This window comes from Lagopus muta, chromosome 6 (genome assembly GCF_023343835.1).
Source record: "Lagopus muta isolate bLagMut1 chromosome 6, bLagMut1 primary, whole genome shotgun sequence".
Taxonomy (NCBI): Eukaryota; Metazoa; Chordata; class Aves; order Galliformes; family Phasianidae; genus Lagopus; species Lagopus muta.
In genome coordinates, this window is record NC_064438.1 from 22,111,030 (window position 1) to 22,137,028 (window position 25,999).

At 46.8% G+C, this 25,999-nt stretch overlaps 1 protein-coding gene across 5 annotated transcripts in view; it reads left to right on the forward strand.

Moving 5' to 3' along the window:
- The first annotated feature begins 838 nt into the window (after nt 1-838).
- PRDM11 (PR/SET domain 11) overlaps nt 839-25,999 on the forward strand; it is a 47,123-nt gene continuing 21,962 nt past the window's right edge. The window contains exons 1-5 of one of the 5 annotated variants that reach the window (XM_048947925.1): nt 839-957; nt 17,083-17,201; nt 17,756-17,859; nt 18,474-18,736; nt 19,704-19,771. In XM_048947925.1, the coding sequence (XP_048803882.1) occupies nt 17,086-17,201; nt 17,756-17,859; nt 18,474-18,736; nt 19,704-19,771 (551 nt within the window). In that variant the 5' untranslated portion in view covers nt 839-957; nt 17,083-17,085. Of the gene's footprint in view, nt 958-1,248; nt 1,458-4,089; nt 4,440-17,082; nt 17,202-17,755; nt 17,860-18,473; nt 18,737-19,703; nt 19,772-25,999 lie in introns of those variants that run through there. The other 4 variants (XM_048947923.1, XM_048947926.1, XM_048947922.1 and 1 more) reach the window with 4 other exon arrangements.

Below are 25,999 nucleotides of genomic sequence, written 5' to 3' on the forward strand. Positions count from 1 at the left end.
CCTTCTGCCACCACTGAGCCTCTTGTGACAGCAGCAGGAGCAGCTTAGGGATGGCAGACGTGGGCCTTGGTTTTGCTTTGTGCTTTGCTGTTCCATATCCTCACTTATTTTTTCCTTAAAGCATGCACCTCAGGCTGGAGAACACTAGGAAAGAACGTTACTCCTTGGAATTTCAGAGGAGGGTGCTTTTCAGGGCTGCAGAAGGAAGCAGCTCCGAGCACCCAAGCCGGCGCATTGTCAGCACAGCCCTGCTTGCCTCCAAGCCCATTGTCAACCAAAGGAACTTGAAAATTATGGCCATTTATCTACCCCCTTCTTTACCCCCCACCATGCTTCTTTTGGCAGGGCAGCTAAGCAGTTTGCATTGTTTCAAGCTTAACGCTTGCAGATGGTTTTATTTAGAATTTGTTTTATTGGTGAGACATGCTTCCTCTGTTTATTAAATTACGCCTACTTTTTGTCAGTCAGTACGCTGCCCTCAGCCTCATGGCAGAGTTGGGGGCAGAGCTCGGGGTAGTGCTCGTCGTGGCATCGCAGTCTGATGGGCCGCTTTACGGGGCGGTGGGCTGAAAGCAGCGAAGCTCTGCGAGCACAGAACCTCGCGTGCCCCGCAGGACGAGACGACACTGGGGCGCGGGGGCACCCACCGCCCGCCGGGGGCCGCTCCGAGTCGCGCCGGGGCCGGCGGAGCAGCCCGGGGCTCGGCTCCCCGCGGCTCCACAGCCCGGCCCGGTGGCAGGTGCTAGCGGTGGCCGCTGCGGGAGGGCGGCGCGGGGCCAACGCGGGGCAGCCCATCCGAGCCGGGCCGGGCCGAGCCCATGAGCCGCGGGCTCCCCCCGCGCCCTGCCCGGGAGCCGCTTCAGTCCTTTAAAAGCCCCCCCCCGAGCCCCTGCCCGCCCGGGGCGGCCACAGATCGCCGCCGGCTCCGCGCGGAACTCGCAGGCTCCGGAGCAGGAGGTGGGAACCGGGGGCGGTTTGGATTTCACTGGTGTTGTTTTTCTGCTTTGTGAGGGTTTTGTGGCGGTTGTTTTTCTGTTGTTGTTGTTGTTGGGTTTTTTTCCCTCCCTCCTCCCGCTTCCCCGCGGGCGCCAGCACCGGGCGGGCAGTTGCAGGAAGGCGGGAGCGCGGCGGCCCCGGGTAGCCCCAGCGGGCCGGGCCGGGCGGGCCGGCGGCGCCTCCCCCCGGTTCGGGGGGTCCCCGGGCTCGGCCCCCGAACGCCCCTCTCTTCCGTTCTCCATGTCATTTCCTGTGCTAATAAGATGGTGGTCACGGCCGGGAGGGAGGGAGCCGCCGCCGCCTCCGCCGAGCCCGGCCCGGCCCCGGGACCCGTCCTCGCCTGCGACTAGCGAGCGGGGCCGGCGGGGCGGCGGGGAGGCAGGGCGCAGTCAGCCGGGCCTCCCCGGGCGGAGCGGGTCCCCGGACGCCGAGGCGGGGCCCCCCGCGCCCGCAGCGCTGAGGTGAGTCAGCCCCGCTGGTAGCCAAGGTGGCCACGAAAATGGCTGCGGAGAGCGGGCGGGGGAGGGCGGGGGGGAGGAGGGAGGCGACGAGGGGGCCGGGCGGCACGAGGGCCCCGCCCGGGGGTCGCGCCGGAGGGCTGCGGGACGGGGGTGCTCGCGGCGCCCCGCGGTCGGGTGGCGCCCCTCTCCCCTTCGCCCTCCCCCGGCGGGACGCGTCTGGCCCGGCCCTGCCGCTCCCCGCCGCGCCGCTCCCGCCCGCACCGCGGCGGCGGCTGCGCCCGCCCCCCCCGCGCGGTGGGCAGCGGGGCCCGCGAGTGACGGAGCCTGCGGCCAATGGACGGCGGGGGCGGGGCGGCGCGGGGCTCTCCCCGGGGGCGCGGGAGCCGGGGCCCGGCTGGGTCGGGCGGAGCGCCCCGCGGGTGGGGCTGGAACTTCTTCACGGCGCGGGGCAGGGCTGGAAGTTGGAGGACCGTTTCCAGCCCCGCTCGTTTACGTCGGGCGCGGGAGCGCTGCTTGCGGTCAACTTGCCACACACCCTTGCTGCGTTCAGCGTTTGTGGAAAAATCTGTCTGCCCTGCCTTTAACGCTGCGCCTCTTTGCCTGGATCCTGCGCGGTGGGAAGTGGAAAAGTTGTCATAGTGCAGCTCGCCTCAACTAGTGTATTTAGTTGCATGAAAAACTTCACCTGGTCTGAGCCGTGCCAATGTTTCAGGCGCTGCTTCCTCTCTTTTTCAGTTGATACGTGTTTTTGGCTTCTCCACAAACACTCCAGAAGCACCCAATGTTTGGAGCCACAAGGAAATCCGTGTCTCCATTCACTGCGTGTCCCAGAGGGGATTCTAGCTCTGCTCCCCCTTGCAGGTCCCCAGCTGTGTACACACAGCCTTGCTGGTGCCCGTGGGCAAAGCTGTTGGCTTGGCACTGCTTCCTCTTCCCCACAATTAATGTCTTTCTCTAGCACCAGGAAATACAGAGCAGGCAGGCTAGTTTGGGCATTGCTTTCTGTGCTGTAGGTAGCAAGGCATAGCTCCAGGCGCTGTGTGCTGAGCAGCCCCTGTGTGCTGCTACTGGGACTCAGTTCCTAGTGAGGCCACCTGGGCCAAGTTTCAAACCCCTAAATTTCCCCTTGTGCATTGGCAAGTTCTATAAGCAACGAAAGTGGAAAGGGAAATGACTATTTAAGCTTTCTGATGCATTGTGTATAAACCCGACAATAGAAGTGCATCCCTGATGCGGGCAGCGCATTCTTATTTTTGAGTACAGATTGTAATCGGAGAGGAAGTTCTGGGATGGTGTGTGTCTGCTCCTTGCAGGGAATGCTGCAATCAATCAGAGATACTGCATCAAGGCAGCCCATCTTGCTGCAGATGGGCTGTGCTGGCCAAGCAGGCTGAGGCTGGCTGGTCTCACAGGCAGGGGATTTGAGGTAGCAGCAGGAGATGCTGGAGTTCAACCTGGCACACCAAGTGCAAAGCATAGCACTTTAATAAGCCAGCTTATGGGGAATTCCTTCTCATTGTGAGCTTTGCCAGTTGCTGGTAGGAATAACTTGTTCTTCCTTGGCCACTGGAGCATGCCTCCAGTTCGTGGCATCAGAACTGCGTCTTTGAAGTGGCTGTTGCTGGTGTGGTGTTGGCATTGGTGTGAAGGTTTGCGTGAAGAAACTAAACGTTGTTCCAAAGACAAAATGATTGGGGTTTTTGGTTGATAACCAAGTAATAACACTGACATCTAGAATGAAGAGAGAGGTTGCTAGAGTTTGGCCTGGGGATTCAAGGCTGAATAATGGAGAGGCAGTGACTTGTTCCCTGTGGTATGAGGGCTGGTGGATATTTCTGACACTTCCTTAGCCTTGAGAATGTGTATCTGTGATCTACGAAAAACAGGTTTTCATAAGAAAGCCAAAATCTGGCATTCTAAGAGATGTGGAGGCAACTGGCTTCTTTTCGGCCCACACCTGGGTAGGCCAGATGTGCGTCCTTACTGCATCATGGAGCTCTCAGAGCACGGGTCCCTCTGGCCCCAGCGCTGCGGTGAGGCAGGGCCACACAGGTGGCAAGGGGCCACAAGGAGCAGCACGTGCCACTGCTGAGTGAGGCCTGGGGCTTCTTGAGGAGTCCCTCCTGTCATTTCTCTGACTTCTGCAGTATTTCACAAAGTCAGATGGCTTTTAAACCTTTGCTATTATATTTCCTGGTCAATGCTGTGCTTGTGAGAGGGAAAGCCCACATCCCCAGGAGCTGTTGTTCAAAGGGCTCCTCTGTCCATAGCACAGGGAGGAAGTGCTTCAGCCTTTCATGCCCAGAACAGCTTCTCTGCAGTCAGAAGGTAAAAACATTCTACCTGTAATTTAAGGTTTAAGCTGTAATCTGCAGGAACTGGCAGCCTCCAGAGAGGGATCGGTAATGCATACTGCAGAGCAGCATTTCAGCACAATCCCTCAGTCACAAACAGCCATCAATAAGGGGCCCATCAGAAGGATATTATAAGTGAAGTCATCCTGTTTGAGCACACTGACAAACAGTTTCATTTTTCTGCCCCCTTCCTTCTCTCCTCCTTAGGCTTTGGCTTTTCAGCCAAGGTAGTTTTACATCTGTCAATTGCACTGAAAATCTAGTTTGTTAGTGGACAAAGCTCATCACATCTCACGCATTGGTAGTTGTTTTGTGATTTTGCATTACCCCTGAGAAATACATTTTAGGAACTTGCATGATAATTGCAGTTACTGGTGAAGGAATAAAGGCTGATGCAATGTTAGTATGGAGGATCAATTTTAGAAAAGACATAGGTGTCTTGGGCTGAGGCTGATGGAGAAAGGATTACCAAATTTTGGTGCCTCTGTCAGAAACAGGTCCCATGGTGCTGCGGGAAGGGTTCACCAGTGGAGGGACAAAAATAAGCATCTATGACAAGGCTGAGCTCCTCTACCCTGCCAGCAGCATCCTACCTTGCTTCAGGAGCACATGTGCATGCAGGTCCCAGGTGAGCCCTGCCCAATCTTCATGAGTGCGAGTTGGAGTGCTGTGGGCATGCAGTGTGTGCTGGCACCCAGTGACCTCTGTTTTAATATGTATCACGTTGAAGGCCAGTAATTGGAGCTGGCATTAGTCAGGGACATCAGCTATTTCCAGGCTTGAAATGTTGTCCAGTGCTTTCCCTCTCAGTACAATGAAGCTTTATTTTGAAAATGTGTTGTATAAACTATATAGTAATAAGTTGAGTGGATTTAAATGCAGTCCTACAGCTAGAAAGCTGAGCAGATGGCTTGTATGTGCCATCATCCCTGAAAAGCATCCTGATTTTGCTTGGGGTTACCTTTTCCCTCCTAGCACAATGCTCTTGACACCTTTCATTCAGATAACCGTTGGCATCCCCGTTGGCATCCCCCTATCACTGTACTTCAGGGTCTTTGGTAGGTTTTTGTTCCTGTGTTTTTTCCTTCCAGAACTGCTAGAGAGTACTTCATGTGATCTGCTGTTTTCCTTAAACTGGAGACTTATTGTTTGGGGAGACTAAAGCAGATGTTAAACATGCCACAGTTTGCAGAGTCCAGTCTTTTCATCCATTTAGTGGAAATTAATGAAAACACTTGGAAACTGTCTGAAGGGAAAACCAGTACTGATGACAAACTTTTGTGAATAGTAAAATATATTCTTGAGTTGTTGTGTACTTGTCTAGGCATGCAGTGTTTGTTTTTGCATTTTCTGAGCCCATAACAAAATCAATCAGCTTCTGAAGAATAGAAACTTCTTAGTTACTGATTTTATTATTTTTTTTTAATTCCCTTTATGATTGAACAGAAAAGTTTCATATGTACAGCGTATGGATAAGTTGCTCTGTTCCTCAACAAATATCCTCTAAGCCGAGTAGAGTAGGACTGGGTGATGGGTGCAACAGAACCTTGCAGAACCTTGCCAGCCAGCACTGCATTGCCATTGCAATGACAGCACCTTCAGAAAGGTGGATCCGCTTACTGCATGCATCTCCTAGATGTGTTGAGAGCTAGCACCAACTAAATCAGAGGCTAACGTGCTCCTCAGGTCTGATGGACTTAGCTGTCAGTTCTGTTTCTCTTTAACCAAGTCTCATTCTGCAGTCAGGTGTTGAAATGTTGCCCTTGATTTCTCTTGGGATAGTCAATGAATTTTTGTAGTCTCCCTGACTTGCATGCACGAAGTCACTGCAGTGTGCTCGCTTTTCTTCTTGGCCTGGAACTGAATGAGTTCTTGTGTGCTTCCACTAAACTAGCGTTTTACAAATGCCCACGGCGTAAAGATTAGCTGTTTCTGTGCAACCCAACACCTTTATGTCGAAGACGCACTTGATGAGGGGGTGTTGAAGGGATGGACCAGAGGTGCTTGGTTGCTGCTGGAAAGTTTTTTGCTGCATTAGGATATGTGGGGTCTGAACACCCCTCTCTGTATGGAAGGGAATGTGCGGATCAAGTGATGGTGGTGGTGAATTCAGCACACGGATATCTGATTTCTTGGCAGATCTGACACTGGGAGTATCTGGACTGCTGCCTGCACCAAGGAAAGGGGTCGGGGTGACCCATGCTCGGCCAGTGCTCATCCAAGCCGCGTAATATGAGCCCCTAACCTGCAGACAGATTTACCAGCCCTGAATAATGTCTGTTGTGCTGCAAGATCTTATCTCCCTAATAGTCTGCAAGAGGGTACAAATGAGAAGAAATAAATATGGCTCTTGCTTTTGCTTTCCCTGCCTTTGTAGAACAGTGGTTTGTTCTCATTCTCCCTGCTGTGTTCCTTAGTGCTTTCCAAGGGGTGAGCTAGTTTGTTGGAATTTTAGGACCAGTTGAAAGTATGATTTACTCCTACTTTCTTGTTTTTCACCCACATAACTTGGGGGTATAGGAGGAGGAAGGTAGAACCTATTGGAAGAAAGGAACCACTTGCTGTGTCCTGTAGCTCAGGTGGTTTGAAACTCCAGTGAGAGACACAGAGGAGCTATTGTGTAATGTCATTCAACAGAAATGAACAGGCACCAACTGGACAAACGATACCAAGTTTTTTGTGTTGATGTTGCATCAGGACCACTTGCATGGAGGGGTCAATATGCTCTGCTGACGAGGCTTTGATACTTGGTTCCTGAAGCCTCGAGTTGGGATGCTGGGAAGGGGCCACCCTGGAAGCCCTGGGGCCTGATGGAGGGCTGAGGGTGTCTCACCTGCCTTCAGGGCAATGAACTGAGGGTGTGTTTTGTAGGCAATGCCAGCTGCTCAAAAAAACCAATGTCACGTGGCCATATCAAGGATGGAATTGTGGTTTGTGCTTTCCTGTGACAAAATTTAGGAGTAGTTTCTCAAAAATCAGTAATGTGTATGAAGACAGAACTGTTCTTGGAGTCGCTGCTGTGTCTGTTTCTGGCTTTGTGCAGGGAAAGGGCACTCTGGTGAAGCACGCTGAACTTTTGGACTTGGGCGGTTTGAATTTCGTGCATTGCTTAGCCACGTGTGCGCAAGCCTTTCTGTGCTGCCCTTCTGTCCCATCCATCACCATAAAACATTCACCAGTAGGAGAAGAAGACAGAGTACCGCAGGTAGCAGACCTTAAACCCTTGAGCTTCTCTAGAAGTGTTGAGTGAAAGTCTGTGTGATTGTGAGGTGCATAGCTCTACGGAGGGGATAATTTAGACTCTAAGGAAATGTATGTGAGGCTGATTGCTGGCCTGATGCCAGTCACTGAAGGGCACCGGAGGCTGAAATGCCGGGCAGCGCTGGTACTGCTGGCACTTCAGTCTGTGACGGTTGGGTTGCACAAATTATCTCTCTGCCTTCCAGCTAATTTTATCCTGTTGATTTTTCATGAATCATTTCCCATCTCTGTGGGTTAGAAATTAAAGTGGAAGTATGCTAGCCAGAATAGCCACATCTGCTATTTAGAAAGCAGTGTCTGGGGTTTGCTTCCTGCCCACCCCCACACCTTCCCTTCCCTTTCCCTTTTTACCTCCACCAGTGTTAAATGTATTGAAGCACCAGTGTGGCCAGCCCATGTAGGGCAGAGGCTGGCTGGAGCGGCTGGCCTGCAGCGGGGCCCCAGGCTGGCAGGGCCTGGCAGGGTGGCTTAGTTTTCTTCTGCGTGCCTTGTGAAATGTTGATGGACCTCTTGTAAGGGTCTGTTCCCTCTCCCAGCATAGAGCTGTGGCCTCGCTTCAGACTTTCTGTCTTTCCACCAGTGAGAATAGTAGAAGACCATCTGAGCATGTTCCTCTGAAGCAAAAAAAGCATTAGATTAATGAGACAGTATCTGGAGCTTGTTGATGTTAATTTTTTCGTCTCTCTTCACATATTGCAGAAAGTCCAAGAGGCTGGAAGGGTGGTTTGGTGGGACAGTCCTGAAAATGGCTGTGTGGATGGGCAAGGAAATGATGGCTTGGGTGGCATGGCATCAGACCTGGGTAAACGTGGAGTGATTAGTGCTCGACACTCATTGTTATGGAAAGTGTCTTATATTTCTCAAACAGTATTTTGTTCTTTGTGAAGCTTACTGTTGATTTAAAGAAAGTTATGTAGATGTGATATACTTAGATTTGATATAAGACAGTTAATTCAGTGCATGAGAACTCAATTAATATCTAATGTTGGAGTAAACCAGTGAAATACAAGTGGCTTAGGAGCTAAAGGTAGTGACTGATAGGGAGTCGGTCTCCAATACGTAAACTGAAGTGGTGGTATAAACAGTGAGGAGGGTGAAGGATGCTCTGAGCTAAAGGACAGTATTAGCGCACAAATAAATCAGCAGCGGATTAAGATGAGTGTACAAAGTAGGTTTTCACCTCTGAACGATCAAGTCTCTGGCATTGCCCTGTTAGATGAGGGGAGCATATAATTGAGCTATTTTAAGCTAGAGTTTGATCATTACAGAAGAGTCTTTGCAATACGATATGCAGTGCCTGCATTTTTAAAGAAGTAGGCTTGATGACCCTTCCCTTCAAGTGAGGACAAGAGAAAAGCTAGTTCTGTTTGACACCTATTCCGTGATGTAGAAGAAAGTGTGACTCACCATTGGTGAAATGTGTAGCTGAAATGTGGTGATCTGGAACTATTTATGGGAACAGAACAGCTATGCTATTAGTTTTGGTAGGCGGACCTGCTGAGCTAACTCCACTTTTCTGTATGAGAATGGTTTTATGAACTTGGAGAGGGTAACCTGAGCATAATCTGTGAAACTGTCACTTACGAGACCTAGGGGTCAGAATGGACAGGCAGCTCTCTGAAGCTTTCTGTACCAGGTTCTAGCAGAAAAAGACTGCAGTGAGTGTGGACATGCTGGCAGGGATGTAATAATGAGTAGGGTCAAGGAGAAAGTTTTATGTCTGCAGTCTTCATGTTTATTTCAGATTCAGCCTTACATCAGTGTGGCTTTCTGATGCCAGCATCTTAAAATCACAGAATCACAGAATTGTAGGGGTTGGAAGGGACCTCCAGAGATCGAGTCCAAGCCCCCTGCCAAAGCAGGTTCCCTACAGCAGGTCGCACAGGTCGGCATCCAGGCAGGTCTTGAACATCTCCAGAGAAGGAGACTCCACCACCTCCCTGGGCAGCCTGTTCCAGTGCTCCGTCACCTCACTGTAAAGAAGTTCTTGCGCATGTTTGTGCGGAACTTCCTATGCTGCAGTTTCCAGCCGTTTCCCCTTGTCCTGTCTCCACTCACCACTGAAAAGAGTCCGGCCTCGCCATTCTGCCCCCCACACCTTAGATATTTATAGACCTGGATCAGGTCCCCTCTCAGTCTCCTTTTCTCAAGGCTGAACAGACCCAGTTCACTCAGCCTTTCCTCATAGGGGAGATGCTCCAGGCCCTTCACCATCTTCGTGGCCCTCCGCTGGACTCTTTCCAAGAGATCCCTGTCTTTTTTGTACTGGGGAGCCCAGAACTGGACGCAGTACTCCAGATGAGGTCTTACCAGGGCAGAGTAGAGGGGGAGGATCACCTCCTTTGACCTGCTGGCCACGCTCTTTTTAATGCACCCCAGTAAGCCATTGGCCTTTTTGGCCACAAGGGCACCCTGCTGGCTCATGGCCAACCTGTCGTCCACCAGGACACCCAGGTCCCTTTCCGCAGAGCTCCCCTCCAGCAGGTCATCCCCCAACCTGTACTGGTACATGCAATTATTCCTCCCCAGATGCAAGACTCTACACTTGCTTTTGTTAAACCTCATCCGGTTTTTTTCTGCCCAGCTCTCCAGCCTATCCAGGTCTTGCTGAATGGCAGCACAGCCTTCAGGCGTGTCAGCCAATCCTCCCAACTTCGTATCATCAGCAAACTTGCTGAGGGTGGCCATTTAAATGAGGGGATCCTCATCAAGGTCATTGATGAAGATGTTGAACAAGACTGGACCCAGCACAGGCCCCTGAGGAACACCGCTGGTTACAGGCCTCCAACCGGACTCTGCACCACGAAAATAATGTAGGGCAAATTGGAACAGTGACACAGATCAACTGTGCTGGAAAGCTGCAAAGGTACTGAAGGGAGATATATCCAGGGCTCAGTTCTGTATGTTTTTGTTCAACACCACTGTCGCCATCTTGAACACCTTTGAGTAGTGCCTTAAGGAACAACACTTTTGACTGTCACTTGATGGAGTTCTTGTTCTGCCCTTGGGGAGAAAAATGCTGGTGGAAAGGCATCTTGTTTTAGTACTGGATTTTTCTTCCTGTTTAACTTTGTGTATGTAGGTGTGTATTTTTGTTGAGGAAGCCAAAGGCAAATGAATGCAACTGGCAATCCTGACCAAAGATGGTGAGGTTTCTTACAGCCATTAACTCCAAAAGTAATTCTCTCCCTTTGCTTAAAGCAGCCTCTCGTTATGCTCAGTGCTTCAGTAAGTTCCACAAGGTTGCAGGGCACTTTAAAATAACTGCTGACTGGTGCCCAAAATTGAAGAGATTCATGCATAACTTGTCAGCGACAGCAATTAGCAATTGAAATGAAATTCTCTTGGCTCCTCTTCCCCTTTCTTGCTAGCCTCAGAGATTTTGTATAGGCTTTATAGGCTAAAGGTAAGGGCATGTGAGATAGTAAACTGAAGAATACAAGATGTAAGGGGTCCATAACACCGCTTCGTTTTGCTAACTCAAAAGAAATTTGCAAATAGCGTTGATTAGTTTAACTTTTGCTAACTCAGAAGGAATTGCTTAGTTTAACTTTTGCTAGCCCAAACACATTCCCAAAAGGAAGCCTTCTCAAGTCAGCAGAATGGGGCCAATGAGAGAACAATGGAAAGGGGAACAAACAGGATAAGAAATTGCACAGGCACACAGGGTGGGAGAAGAGCTCAAAATTGGGACAAAGGTTGAAGGGACATGGCAAGGAAGACTACTGACTTCATCCAGGGATGACCACCAGGTGAGGAGGAAGACATTGAGCCTTTGTCCGATGGCCACCAGAGGAAGCTACTGCGCATGCACCAGGGGGAGGGACAGTAAGTAATGAATATGTCAATAGGTCTTGGGAAATACTGCTGAATATGTATGGACTTGGCTTATAAATGTATCGAGATCCCACTTTCTGGTGTGCAAGCTAGGAGGAGCGATCCCCCTTGTTCCCAGCGTGTGGCGCAGCGCTGAAATAAAAACGTATCTGCTCTTACAACCTTACGTGGGTTGGAGAGTTTGATTCCGCAAATCACATGTGATTTACAAGGGATCAGTCAGGTTGACCTAATTCTCTCTTCTGCCCTTAAATTACAAATCTGGGAGATCTGTTCTGAGATCCAAATACCGAAAATGAGAAGTTTCCAGTTTAAGAGAATTGTTTTCAATATCTTTTAAAAACCACAAGTCTCTTGCAAGTTCTTCCAGTTACAGTGAGCAGCTGTCTTTGCTCCACAGCACTCTGCACTGTTTCAGAGGCTTGGTTTGCATGGGAACTTCACTTTATCAGCATCCTGCTGTGCAGATATATTCTTACTCAACACTTGACGTATAGAAGTTGCACCAAATCATCCAGTTTGCAGAACCTTTTGTTGATCCATAATGCTTCACACTCTTGGGTCAGCAAAGGGCAAATGCTCTGGGCTGGCTGGAATATAGAGTTTGATGTCAAATCCTGTAAATTCAGCAGTGTGTTTTCCACCTTGACTAGAAGTCACCATGATTTCAATAAGACAAACTAATTTAGACTAATTCAGGGATTAGTTCAGAAGATCTTTTCTGCCTTCCTCCTCTGAAGTAGGTCTCTCTGAGGTAGATGGTGATAGGTTTTGATGGTGTGTTTTGTCAATAAACCACAGAAAGGCAAGAGTAAGAAAATGTCTTGCGTCTACTTAAAATGAAAGTAGGAGATGCGCAATTTCCATGCCTCCTGGCTCCCTGCAGTGGGAATGACACTGGGAAGTCAATGTCACAGCACCCAAATGCTGTTATCACAGTTGCTGGTCTTGAGCCAGTCATTGAAACTTGACAACTCACTCCCTGCTGTAAAACAGGTTCAAGTCCTATGGTTTTAAAGGATGTTCTCAAAACTTCTTCAGAAAACTCTTAACAAAATTGGTGGTGCTTCCAGTTATATTGTAGTCCTGATCTTACTCAGTGTTTTGACAATTTAAAACTGAATGAAAATGTCCTATGCTTTTGCTGAATTCATGGCTACTGACTGTAGTGGTGTAATTGGCAGCAATTAAGCCATGTCCTGTTTGTAGGCCACACTGCTCAAATCCAGAGTCACCTGTGCCCCGTAATTTGTATTGGTGAAGTTTGAATGTGTGAGTGCCCTAGCTTGCATCCCACCGTAGGAGGCTGCATTCAGCCCTGCTTTGCAGCTGTTAGGAAAGAGCCCAGTGCTCACCAGATGGCCTTGCAGGAGGCAGGCCACCAGTGTGTTACTATGTTAGGATATGTTGGGGCACTGCTCTGCCGTGCCACAGGGCAGCTTCACCCATAGGAGCATCGTATTTTGGCAGAGGGGTATTAAGCCAAGGCATGATAGTGCGGGGTCAGGCTCACTGTGGAGGGTCCTCTTCAGAATGGTTTGCTTCTCAGTCTTACTCAGTGGGGTCTCTTGAGGTCTGTGTTGGCTGTGCTATGGGCTGTGTGGCCAGCTGATACTTCGTTAAGTGGCCTGTAATGGTTGGCATGGCCAAAGACCTTGGTAAGTGTGTACATCTTGAGGAAAACAGTCTCCCAAGGTCGTTGGTAGCTGCTGGGGGGCATCTCAGCCCTGAATGCGGTGCTTCATTCCCCGCCTTCACTCGTCAGTAGCTGAGTGTTCTGGATTACTATTTCTGGTAATAATATGCAACTGGAGAAAAAGAATATGAATTGAAGTCCATCTTAATGCACGGGCCTGCGCTTAAAAATGCTATACAAGCTGTGCAAGATGTTAAAAGAAGAGGCAATGACCTCTAGAAGGCCAGCAGTAAGAAATAGAAGGAATGAGCTGAATAGTGAGGAGGGGATGGATTCCTATATGGCTATTTCACATACAAGAATGTCCAAATCTGGGAAACATGCCAGTAAAATGTAAAATTAAAGCTCTGTTTTGGAGCCTGATCCAGGCAGATAAGAGTCTGTGGCTGTTAACTAATAACTGCAAGAGGGGCAGTGATAAAGGCGGCATTCTTGAGGGCAGGAATTCACAGGTTTGTTCATGCCAGAACCCATTTGGATTTTTTTCTTTTTTTCACGCATTTAACATCTCAGATATTCTGGTGTTTTCTGTTTCCTTTGTTGTTGGGGAGATGATAATGCCACAGGAGATCTTTAGGGGTGCTGTGTAATAATGTTACAGGTTCTTGCCTACTTTGTAATGAGAATGGGAGACACTGTGTGGCACCATCTGTGCCTGTTGGGATTTGCAGCAGCCGTGTTGGTGTCCTGGGTCTCCCTGAGGGATGTTGTGCCTCCTACCATGACTGCCTTTCTTGTCCAGAGGAGCTGCTGTGTGCAAAGAACACCTGGATCTTCACAGCATCCCTCTGAGCTAAGGACTGACCTCCCTAACGTGCTGCTGGGAGATTGCAATAGGCTGTGTGCACGCTGGCTTCAGGAGGACTGTCTTGGTGGCCGCAGGGATGTGTGTATCCTGGGAATGCCTTTGGCAGCTAACTAAAGCAGCCAGCCCTGCTTGTGCTTACATGCTGCTTCTCTGTTATCTGAAATCTCCAGAGGATCTTCATCTTTAGGTATAAAAATAATGAAGTGAAGGAAGGATGTGAAATGTGTGGAGTGTGACTTAGAATCTTGCAGGTGTGGAAAATGGCAAGCAAGAAGAAACAGTGGGCAGTAAAATTAAGAGAAATTAACAGCAGCTTTACATGCATCCGAAACTAGAAGAGTCCTAAGTGCGGGGTCATCTACAGGCACCTGGAACTGGAGAAATGGGGAATATTTCTTCCCTCGAGGACTGGTATTATCATCCAATTAACTCAGCCAGTTACAGCAGCAGTGCAATGCTCTCTGTTGTAACAGTAGCTTGGGAAATAACTAAACAGCTACTAAAGAAGAACATTTTTAACTTAGCTGTTTTGGCTAGCCTGAATTAAGGGATGTTAAAGTGCTGTCTGAGCAGTTAGTTCTCTGTGGGCCATAAATACTAAAAACATTTTTAAAAATATGTTCATAATGAGTTAGACTTAAAAAAAACTGTTCTGTGCTAGCGATGAAGTCATAAATAAGTAAGCTAATAACAAGTTTACTCTGGCCAAACTGGGATATTAGGTTACCTTCTATCTGATGTAGGCTTCCTGTTGTTGGGGTGAGGCACCTGTAAAACTATGTATTAATGGTAGGGATTTGGTTTGGTTAAAGGGGACATTAATTGTAATGATCCATCTGTACAGATTTTTGGAAAATAGGTATTTTCAAACGTAGTGTGATTATTGGTGACATTGCTGTGGCTTTGTTCAATAAAGGTAAACATGTTGGTATGCCTTAAGCCTTTAGTGCATAGAAATTGTAGCACAGGTTGTTGGAATAAGCAGCTAGAATGATCCAACATGTTACACTTGGTGAGTGAAAACATGACCAAATGAAAGGTTGCAGGGTGGCAACAAGAAGAGAACCGTGCTTGTCTGGATGTATCTCTATCAGTGTCTGCTGGGATTCATTTTTTTGACTCAGTGTTAATCAACAAGTTTATCAGTGTCCTGGAGAACAGCATGAAGTTAATTTTTATGATCTCTGTGGTCAACACAAAGTCTGAGAGAATCACAAATGATGAAAACAAACAAGCTAACAACAGGCTTGGGATGTTACGTTTACTGGGTAAGAAAACAGCAGGCTAGGTGAACCAGCAGGATACCCAGAAAAGTGGGGAGCGGGGATGGCCGCCTGGCAGCTTTGCAGGATCAAGGACCCTTAGAGCAGTGAGGTGTTTTGTCAGACATAAAATTCCAGCTGGGCATGGTTAGAAAGTAAATGTGCAACTTGGACACAAAAGTGTAAATCTTGAGCAGGGAGAGTGGTGTCTCAGTGCAAGGCACTGCTTCAGCCTGTGCAGGAACACGGCTGTCAGGAATGTAGCTGATAAGTTGTAGTGAGTTCAGGGAGGACCATAAGAATGAAGGGCTGGGAACTATGCTATACAGTGGGATGGGAACCTCCATTTATAAAACCAACACTGGATTAAAAAAATAAAAAAAAATTTCCCCCTGCTCATCTTGGAGGTATGCTGTAATTGAACCAGGAATTGACTCCAGGAAGTGCCCCAGCCTGTGCTGCACAGGAGGTCAGCCTGCACAGTCCTGGCATCCCTCTTGCTTCATAAAGCAGGAATCCCTCGAGGAAGAGGAAGCCATTGTCTGTTCACAGGGACATATGTCTGCAGCTCTTCCTACTAAAGAGCCTTGGGCTTTGTGGGCATTTAAGTTCCAGATGCCCTGTCCTCCAAGCTTTTATTCCGACAGCATTCTCTGCAGATTGTCTGCACCACTGCCAGCATCCGCCTCTCCTGTGCCAGCACAGGCCCCACAGCTACCAGCTATGGGGCAGCATCCATTTCTTTCTGTTCTTTAAGCAGCACCCACACACATACATGCAGCTGCTGCTTTTTTCCTCCTGAGCTGCTTTTCTGCAGATTTCTCAGGAAGACTGTTGCTTCTCCTAGAGAAAAGCCAGTAGCCTCCAGTAGAGACAGGATCAAAAGGTTTTATTCTTGCTCTGGAGAGTGCAGATTAGGGGCTCACTCTGCTGAAATGCTGAGGCAGCCCCACCACTTTTCTTCTGACTGTGTATAGTAATTTGAAAAGAAAACATATCTTGTGTTGGACGTCACATAACATGGACTCTTAAAAGCGTGCATGTTTGCATCTATCTGCTTGCACTTTCCTTGAGGCGTTGCTTTCAGAATGCTGTATGAATGTTAACTGGTGCTTCCTTGATACACATGTGATAAAGGTCTTTCAGCCTGCAGGTTGGCATGTGAGAAGTCGAGCTGGAAAAATTAATCATTTATTCCCCTAGCACAAAGAAGGGCTGCAAAGCCTGGGAGTAGACTTCCTTCTTCTTGTAAACAGTGTTCAAGTGCAGACCAGATTTCTACAGTGCTCAGTCCTCCACAAGCGTGTGCAGCATAAGAGAATTCCTGTCTTCAAAGACTTGTGGCCCATTAACATAACTTTTAAAAGTATCCAGAGTCAAGTCATAATGACTTCCACTGGCTTTCTTGACAGGAGTTGGCAGCTCATCTGCTGCAGCCTCTCCTTTCTCTCCTGCTGCAGCAAAAGGGGAAAAAGGGGGTCATGGGGACTTCTGGGGAGCTGCTGCAAAGCTGTTCAGTTTGGTATCAGGCCTCAGAGCAGCCAGTTTATGTGGTTTGGAGGAGATCTTAAGATGAATGGAATGAAGAGACAAGCAGCTCTCATTCAGCCTTATTCCTTGTCTCGAGATATGATGCTTTGATTTGTACTGGCCCTGCAAAAAAATCTTAGCTAAACTAATTCTGAATTATTATCACTTTCTGCATCAATATTTTCTCTTCAGCAGCACCCTGTAGCAAGAACTGTGGGAGGTTAGCAGTTTGAAGCTTTCTGCCTTAAAGGTTCCTGGCTTTTGCGGAGAGCTAAGGGAAAAGCATTTTTGCTACAGCAGCCTGTGTTCTACAAGGGTAATGGTGATCACTCACCTTTATTCATTGCAAGGGATAGGAAGGCTGTGGTAGGCTACCTGTCTGTCAGAGATGTCTAGAGCACACAGAAAGCTCCATCTTCAGATGTGATAACTTGCTCTGTTCACAAAAGAAGACTGGCATATGTTAGATTTGTAGACAGGGCCTGGTTCACACCGCCATTTGCATTCCTCTTTCTTGGCAGTCAGGCTGCAAAGACTTGCTCTGAAATAATCATGCTCGGTATTTCAGTAACACAACCTATCCATAAGTCTTAAATTCCATGTGTAACATTTTCTGTAGAGCATACTTTGCATTCCCTGTGCCTCAGGTTGCTCCGCAGTGTTTCACATTCTTCACCTGACCTGCAACTGAACTGCTGGTTCCTTCTTACGGCAGGAAGGAGTTTACACCTATGCGTGTGTGAAGATGCCTTGGCATTGTCCTGATGGCTTTTCTTATTGCTGTGGGGAGGTCTGCTGGTTGGATCCTCGTCTGAAGGGGGAAGGTCGTGATTTCCTGGCCACTCACTTTTCTCCTCCCTTCCTTCCTTTTTTTCAGAACATGAGTGAAAACTTGAAGGACTGTTTGAACCAGACCCAGGCTTCCTTAGGAGAAATGGTGACAATAAAAACAGAGGCCTGCTCTCCGCACCAGGACCAGGAGTATGGACACCCTTGGTAAGCAGCTGAGTTTTAGTCAAATACACTCTCCCCTTTTTCTTCTTCTTCCCTTGGGGTATACTTGAACCTCACAAAGTTGTTAAAACTCTCACTAGTGAGATCTCCCTTGAGGTGTATGGCAGGAATGGTCACCCCCTCATGTGCTAGGCACATGTCTGCTGCATGCTCTAGTTCACATCCAGCCTTGTGGTGCTGGCTTGTGTGGAGAGCCATGCCTTGCCTTTGGCCAGCACGTTCTGGGGCTTTAGTAGAGCGAAGCAGCCTTTCTGCTGGTGGGAATCTCTTCTGTATATTATCAAGTGGGTGGGCAGGCCAGCTGCATGTTATGCATGCAGATGTTCTAGCTGAAGCCACAAACTTTTGTAGGCTTTAGTCATAAGGCATCTCAAATACTGTCTTTTGCTAGCTTGGGTTACAATTTGAATCATTTCTCTGCTGCAGGTATGAGGACTGAGTTGCTGAGCCCCCATGGACTCATTTTTTCTGTTTCTCTGTTTGGCTTCCCGGGTTTTAGTAGGTTAAAGTTGTCTTTCTATTGTTTTTCTCCTCAGCTCTGGAAGGCCCGATCCACAGTCCATGGATGTGGAGCCCAAGAAACTGAAAGGGAAACGGGATTTGATCATGACCAAGAGTTTCCAGCAAGTGGATTTCTGGTGTAAGTGTACTGTTAGTGAGAAAACAGTAGTACCTCTGTTTGTATAGAGTTCAGGCTTCCCTAATTGGCAGCCTGTTGTCTTGGAGTAGGAAGCAGGAAAGGAAAAAGCCAGGGATAGATGTGCCTGCTCTCTGAAGTAGACACATTTGATTAGGAGTGCCATCTCCTATCTCCAAAGCAGGATGAAGGACATAGCATGAGGGTATTTCTCTTCAGGGACATTGGTTTTCCTTCCCTGCTGGTGTGTGATCAGTAAGTCTCCCTGCTCTGACTTTGCAGACAGTGAGTGGGTTTCACTGTACATGGAGCCATCAATGGTAAATCAGCATTCACTACTGGTGCTTGCCTGAGGAGAGAGAGAGAGACGTTTTCCTGTTAAAGCACACAGGTTTGGGATGGACAGGTTTGAGCTGGGGCAGAGCAGTTGCTGAGAGGCATGTGATGAAACAAGTGGCAAGTCTATGTGGTGACGGGGATTACAGCTCTACCTGCCTTGGCTGAGCTGGGGATAGAATGGGAAGGTGAGGTGAGCTGACCTCAGCACCGTGTGTTGTATGAGCCAGAGTGGGTGTCATATCTACCTGCCCTAACCCCTGCTCCCCTGCCTCCCACAGTCTGCGAGTCCTGCCAGGAGTACTTTGTGGATGAGTGCCCCAACCACGGTCCCCCTGTGTTCGTCTCTGACACGCCAGTGCCTGTTGGCATCCCTGACCGGGCAGCACTGACCATCCCGCCTGGCATAGAGGTGGTGAAAGAGCCCAGTGGGGAGAACGACGTGCGCTGCATGAATGAGGTGATCCCCAAAGGTCATATCTTCGGGCCGTACGAGGGGCAGATCTCTAGCCAGGACAAGTCCGCAGGATTCTTCTCGTGGCTGGTGAGTGAGCTGTCTCCCTATAGAAATGACTTTTGAGCCCAGAACTGGCGCTTAGTGGCTCATGGAGCCAGAACTTAGCCATCTCTTCCTCCTTCCCTGAAGCTCTTATGTTGATCCATGTGGGTAATAGGCAAAGATCAACCTGCCATAGTGATTATTGACTTCAGGTACAGATAAGCAAAAGGAAGTCAGATGTCATGACACTAGATGTCATGACACCAGCTGTATAAAGCAGAGCTTGTGTCTTCTCTCCCTCTTGCATGTTCTTCCATCCCCACTCAGTCTTAGCTTCATCCAGTACAACCTCCATTCTGATCATCACTTTGAGAAGACAGACCATATCTGGAGATTGCAGAGCGCTCCCTTGAGCCTCCAGCATCCTTCCCATTCAGCTTGAACAAGGCCCAAGGGGCCAGGAAAGAATAGATGCAGCTCTCCCAATCCATCAGGAACTGATCCAAATGCACCAAATATTATCTTTTTGATGATACTAGTATTACAGAATTCTGTTAGCCTGTGAGGTTGAGATATCACAGATATCTCTAGAGATAGAGACATCAACAGGTACTAATTATTGTTGGAAATAAGATGTGGGACTTGAATTCTAGGTGGGAAAAAAATGAGAGCTTCTAGTATGAAATGCTGCTCACACTCTTGTAAAAATAAATGTGTATGTCAGCTCTGCCCTGTAGGAGAGGTTAATCTTTTGTATCTGGGGACTTAACCATTTTGTCAGCTGCATCCATAATGCTGTATTACAGATGCTTGTAATGGGAAGAAATTTCTTAGGTCAGAGTCGCTTCCACGCAAATATCCAGTGCAGCAGTCTACAGGATTGGGCAAGTTTAGGTTCATGGCATTGTTTCATGACCTGAACTGAGGCTGGAAGTGAAGCAGATCTGAAAGTTGAAGATTTCCTCCTGTCAGAACCAGCCAGTTTACATGCTGCATCTATTCTGTTCTGCAGATAGTTGACAAGAACAACCGCTACAAATCCATCGATGGGACAGATGAAACCAAAGCAAACTGGATGAGGTGAGTCCAGTTCTCTTCTGTCTACCCTTCTGGGGCTTTGTGTTCCAGAGAAAGGCCATAAAATACTCCGTGTTTTGTGTGACGGAAAAACAAACTGGAACAACACAGACACTTCCACAGAGATTTTGCGTATGCTCTTTCAGCGTTTGCTGTGTTGAGAGCTCCTTCCGAGTCACTTTCAATGACAGGAACTAAAACAAGGATGTGTATAGAGGATGGCTATTTTCTGGAATGAGGACAAATGATAAAGAGAAAGTGTGTTTGTTTATCCACCCTTACAAATGCTGGCAGATATCACTCCTCTTCTTTTTTTTTTTTTTTTTTTTTTCTCTCCTTTCTTTATGTTCAGATATTTGAAAAATGCTTTGCATAATCCCCAAAGTAATTTATTCTGTTTGGGGGTTTTGTCCTCTCCTATTTGACAGACATTGAAAGAGGTGCTTTTTTTCCCAATCTGAGTTTCACTTGAAATAGTTGTCTGTGGTGACTGTCATTGGTAGTGTCAGCTTTGCTGTGTTATGATAAACATGGAGTGAGCTGCTGCAGCTCCTAATGCAGGAATCATGAGTGTGCTTGCGCTCCCTCTGCTGGCCCAGGGACTCGAGAAAGCTGGACCCAAATAACAGTGTTGAACCAGGAGTGCAGATGGCTCTGGTTTGTTGACTGCAGCGGTAAGAGAAAACGTCTGAAAAACAACGCAGTGCTTCAAATATCTGCATATGTAGGTCACTTCTGCAGCCTCTTGAGGCAGAGGCAAAGCTCTGAAGAGTCCTAGTAGATGTGGTGAGTCACTGGACTGGGACATCATTGCATACTGTGGCCTGTCCCACATTTGGACCAATCCTGCTTTCAGGCGTTGAATTTTGGAGGCAGCTGTTGTCAAGAAGGCATTTTCTTATAAGATGAAGTTAGTGTGGAAGTTAACTGGTTCGTTGGCCTAGATGCCTGAGAATTTCTATTGTCAGTCATTATGGGCACAAAATGCAGGTAGATGCAAGACCAGTGTAGCTGATGAAAGCTGGTTGCACCAACTCTTGCTCCATTTGAGTCTGTACATCGACAGCAACTGTTCTAACAGGTATGCTTGTGAGGTTTAGCAAATCTAATTTTTATTTAAGTATTCCAGCCATTACAGCAGTTTACTAGTGGATGAGAAACCCTTAGTCCTATGCTGAGACTGGAGTTGTCACTCCAAAAAGAAGCAGCTGTATGGGGGACGGTTAGGCAAAGGGAAATGTATCATGAGTTAAAGAATGAACTTCAGAAATCTGTGAGATTTTTTTGCTTTGTTTATATCGCTTCTTTATGTGGTCTGGATGACAGTGAAACTGGGGAAAACAGACTTGGAAAGCAAAAACTGTATAATTAACTGTTATTTCTAGTACCACCAACATCAGTTTGATATCTGGATTTATATGGGCACTACTCATGGTCCCAGCACCAAAGAACAGAATGTTCTCATTTAAAAATGTATTTGCCATCATTACATCTTAAGATGAGTGTGATCTGGGCCATTTTTTACAGCCTTGAAAAGCAAGGAGGTTGAAATTGTGAAAAGAGTAAGGGAGTTTGCAGCTCTTCCAGGGAAGTATGTCTTTGGAGAACAGGCTATAACAACCTTACTTTTTTTTAACTCTTGAAAAATGTTTCTAATAGCAGTATTACTTGGAGTTTGACTGGCAGTACATGTAAAGATACCAGTCCTCAAAAGTCATTGCTTTTGTACATTAGCAGCTTTCAAATAGAGATGCCCTCAATATCCTGTGTGAAGACGTTACGTGTCAGAGATTACCCACAGAAATCGTACTTGCAGGACGCTGTAGACAGCGCTCTTTTTGTTTTTCAGATGATGCTCTTTGCCATCACTCACAGATGGAGTGCTTTGCAAAGCAGATCTACTCACCCTCTGGGTAGGTGTGTATGGCACGGGAAGGGGAGCTTGGTCTGACTCCTCTCTCTTCTTGTAGATCTGGCTATTGTTTTTGTTGTTTGACTGCCACACCTGAGTCCATTTTCATGTTCCCTCTGAGAACAATTTGTACATCACAGCATTTGCTGTTTTAAGTTTACCCAGGGCAGTGGAAGGAAGGAAGGAGTACAAAGCATAGCGGATGGCGTGGCAATGGTAACATCCTCTTGCCCTTTCCCTCTTTAGTCAGTCAAGAGGCTCCTGATGCTGAGAGCACGTTCTCCTAATCTGGCCACTGGCGCTAGAGTAATCCTTTGTCTAGCATAAAGCACTGCTGTTTCTACTACTGTACAAAACTCCTTTGGCTTTGAACTGTAGGGATGTGTGTAAACCTCTTCCTCTGTCATTTTGTTTCTGGTGACTCAATGACCAAATACCACAAATCATGGTGAACCTCAGACAAAATTGTTGCTTTCTTGGACACAGACCACCAGCTGTTGCTCCTGGTTGCTTCCGAGGAAGTTCTGTTACTTGGTTTATGGATATATTACTTAAATAAATAAATAAATAAATCTGACCAGAAACTGAAAGATGCTAAGAAAGAAAATCCAGGAAACACTCCCACCATGTATTTGTATCACTTTGCCCAGACTAAGGTGCAGGATAGGAAGCATCTGCCGACTGGTAGTGCCTAAACAAATTGTTGGAGTGCTGTCCCTCGTGTGGAGTTTCCAGGCTGATTTTGGTATATATAGTCTCTCCATTCTTACATGTGACTATCTCAGTTCTCAGGTTTCTGGCACAGCTCAAATTCATCCTATCCCTCAGCCCCTGTGAAAAGGTTAGTGCAAAACTTCTTCATCTCTTTGTCCTTTGCCTTCCTCTCGGTCTCCTTCTTCCTCCAAACACAGTGACAAAAAGGCCATACACATTGTTTTGTGTATCTTCCTATATTCTCCTTATAATGGAGACATTTGCATGTTGATCTACACTGAATAATAGAACTTGAAAGGGACCTCTGGAGATTAGCCTGCTCAAAACAGGACCGACTTGGGTCAATAGATTCTTAAGTAATGAACTGCTCTCTTGATTTTACAGGACCTCTTCAAAAATAAATATTTTGTATACATATGCATACTTACACATATTAGGATCGCTGTCTGTGTGTTCAGCGGGAACAAAAGCCACCAGCCTATACATGAGTTATTTTGTTGAGCTTCATGTACTGGTCTCTTGATAGAAGGTTCTTAGGTGTTAGAGACAGAAAGCTATGCAGTGCCAATGGATTCTGAAGTGCTGCAGGATATAATCACTGTAAATTTCTTTTCCCAGCACTCTGAAGAGATTACGTGCTTGCTTCTTAGAGGCAAAGAGAAGTAGAGCTATTTAATGTTTTTGTAGAGTGTTCAAGTGCCCACTGTTGATGTAGTTTACAACTTCACTTTTGGTTTGTTAGTTGTACAGTCTTGCACTTTCAGATTGATCTGGATTGAGCTGTAAATTTATAGCCTACTGCTGGGCCTCCTCTGGAGCCTGGTAAAACCCACTCAACATCCCCATAGATGCCTGCAGCTAACAGTGACTGCTTCTGGTGATAACTTGCATGTTAGGGGAAGTGCATGAAGGGACAAAGATGACTGAGAGAAAGCAGTAAAACTGTCTGCTTTTTTAGGAGGAGGAGGTTAATATTCCCACTAGGAAGGTAACATTAATTGAATTCATGATTAAAAGTGGCCAGAACTTTGTGTGGCTAGTTCAGTATTGCAGTACTTGCACAGTCTCACAGACAAAACAAAATAGTTTTGACTAAAGTCCTGCTGGAGCAAACGGGAGGAAGCCCTGAAATCTGAATATCTGAGTCTACCCCAGGTTGTGCTGAATGTGCTTGATGTTTGGGAAGAGCAAAAAGGGGCGAAAATTCCCCATCGATGCAGCTGTGCTGGTGGCAGCAGCCATGGATTCAGCAGGGTAGAGAGAGCACGGATTTCCTAACCTCATTAGAAGGGTCTGAGCAGCTTCAGAGTGAATTATGTTCTGCAGGCTCTTCTCTAGCAAGGGATACTTTTCACTTGAGCAGCTTGTCACTGGGGGGTTCTTTCTACTGCAGGAAGTGTTAATGGTTCTGTGGGTACTTGCAGAGAGTACAGGTTGAAGCCTAGTTTTACTGGTTATGGCATAAATCACAGTAAAAATACCCTTGCTCAGTATTTCACGTAGTCTTGTACCTTTCTTACAGTGTTCAGCTGGGAGAACTCCTTTTCTGTTAAAATTTTTGTCTTAAGATCAGTGAACCAAGTGCTTCGCTGGCTCGTTATTGGTTAATTACCATCTACCCTTAATGCTCCTTATGTCCCTAAATAAAAGAAGTTCCACCAAAATGAAGCTCTGTCCTGAGCTTGAGCTTGAGGACACAGCAGTGAGACTCATTAAACTGAAGTGTACCAGCATGAAAGAGAAACAAGTATGATGGCTGACAGGAGCTGCTTTGCCTTTCCATAGCTTTTTCTTAGTCTGCAGACCAGAAGTGTGCCTTTCACTTCTGCTGAGCCATGGCAGTGCTGAAAGGCAGGAGGTTCCAGCAGGGCCATCACCAGTGTGGAATGAGTGGGAAAACTGCAGAGGCCTTTGGCTTGTCCCAACTTTTCAGAAAGTGTTTTGGGGTTGCTAACATCTGACTGTGAGAGAGGACATTCAGCCAGGATTTTAGGATTAAGTGTAATTTCTTGGAAAAGGAAGTTCTGAGCTATCCTAGTGGGAATTTTTTTCCCTAAAATGACAATAATACTAACGACAGCATCATTGCTTTCATTTAATTTGGGACCATAAAGAGAAAGCATATGAGGAAGCGGATAGATATTCTCTCTCACAGTGATGCTTCAGAGCAAACTATTAAGATGTTTTATTTCTACCATGTTACCTTTTGGTATCCTTTTTAAATGTCAATTTTCTAGGTTTGTAGTAACAACTTTTGGGAGTGATTTATGTTAACACTGAAGTGTTCTACCTCAAATTTGTTGTGTTCTCAACTAGAAGTCCATGCTGACACAGATATCCTTTTAAAACTCTTTCTTTTAAAATTCCAAGAATTGTATCAAGTGAACACTGAAAAAGGTGACTTCACATTACAAAAAAAAAAAGTCATACTTGCTTTTAACTGTTTGGAGACACCTAAAAGCAGTCCTTTTAAAGCACATTTTGACCTCTTATTTCACTCTGCTGTTATTCAGATGAAGGCAGGTGTTAGGATTTCTCCATGGCCCAGCTTGTCCATGGCTGCCTGATCTCTCCAGAGCTGCATTGTGTACTTATGCACAGGTTTTCATTGCCCAAGTTGTGGTTTACTCCTCTGTCAAAAATCCCATTTTGTTTATATGTAGAACAGCATATTCACACAGTCTGTATTTTCCTTCCATAGGGAGTAGATCTGCTCTTTCCCCCTTCCTGCCCCCAATGAAAAGCAGTATTTAGGACTAAAACTTTGTGTTGTTTTGTTGTTGTTGTTGCTGTTGTTTGTTTGTTTTTCAAGTTTCCTATGGCTGTGGCTGGAAAAACTAACACTGCTCAACCCCCTCTGTGCCCCCTTCCCACCCCCCCCCCCCCAAAAAAAAAAAATTGTTTTAAATTGCTCATTCTCAGATTGGCTACTTTTTCTTCTCAAAGCACTTAGGCTACACGTTGTTCTCTTAAAGCACCAGAAGCTAGGCACAGGCTCCTGTCAGCAGCAATGGCAGCAAAGCCTGGCCAAGAAAAGCAAGTGGGTGGCCTCATTCCTTTTGAGAACAATAGGAAATGGCAGCCATTTCTGGTAAAACAAAAGCTTGCTCTGAAGCAGACAAATGTTGGAAGCTCAGTACCCGCTGCTGAAGAAGAGACTTTTCTTTAGGAAGAACAAATTACAGTAATTGCCCATGGTTCTACTTAAGATCTCTCTACCCTGGAAAAAAAAAATCCAATTTAGTGTAGCCTCTGTAAGTTTCAGTGAGTTTTAATAGGTAGGGTGATGTAAGTTTGTCTTGCATGTTCTGCCAGGCACAACAGTAAGGTGTGTTTCAAACCTCTACATTTCCTCAGAAATCTGTTTTCAAGCATTGTCACCGTAGAAGCTAATTCATGAATTCAATTGGAAGTCGTCTTGCTTTTTCTTTTTCCTGTACACAATCTGCAGCAACTTATAATGAGGAAGTACTGAAATCCTCATACATATGCTACAGCATCAGGCTAAGTGTAAGATTTCATTTTAATTGTAAAGCTAGGAAGGCTCTTTCATACTGGTCTCGCTTGGTATTTGTTTTTTGTTGTTGTTTGTTGTTTTTTTTTTA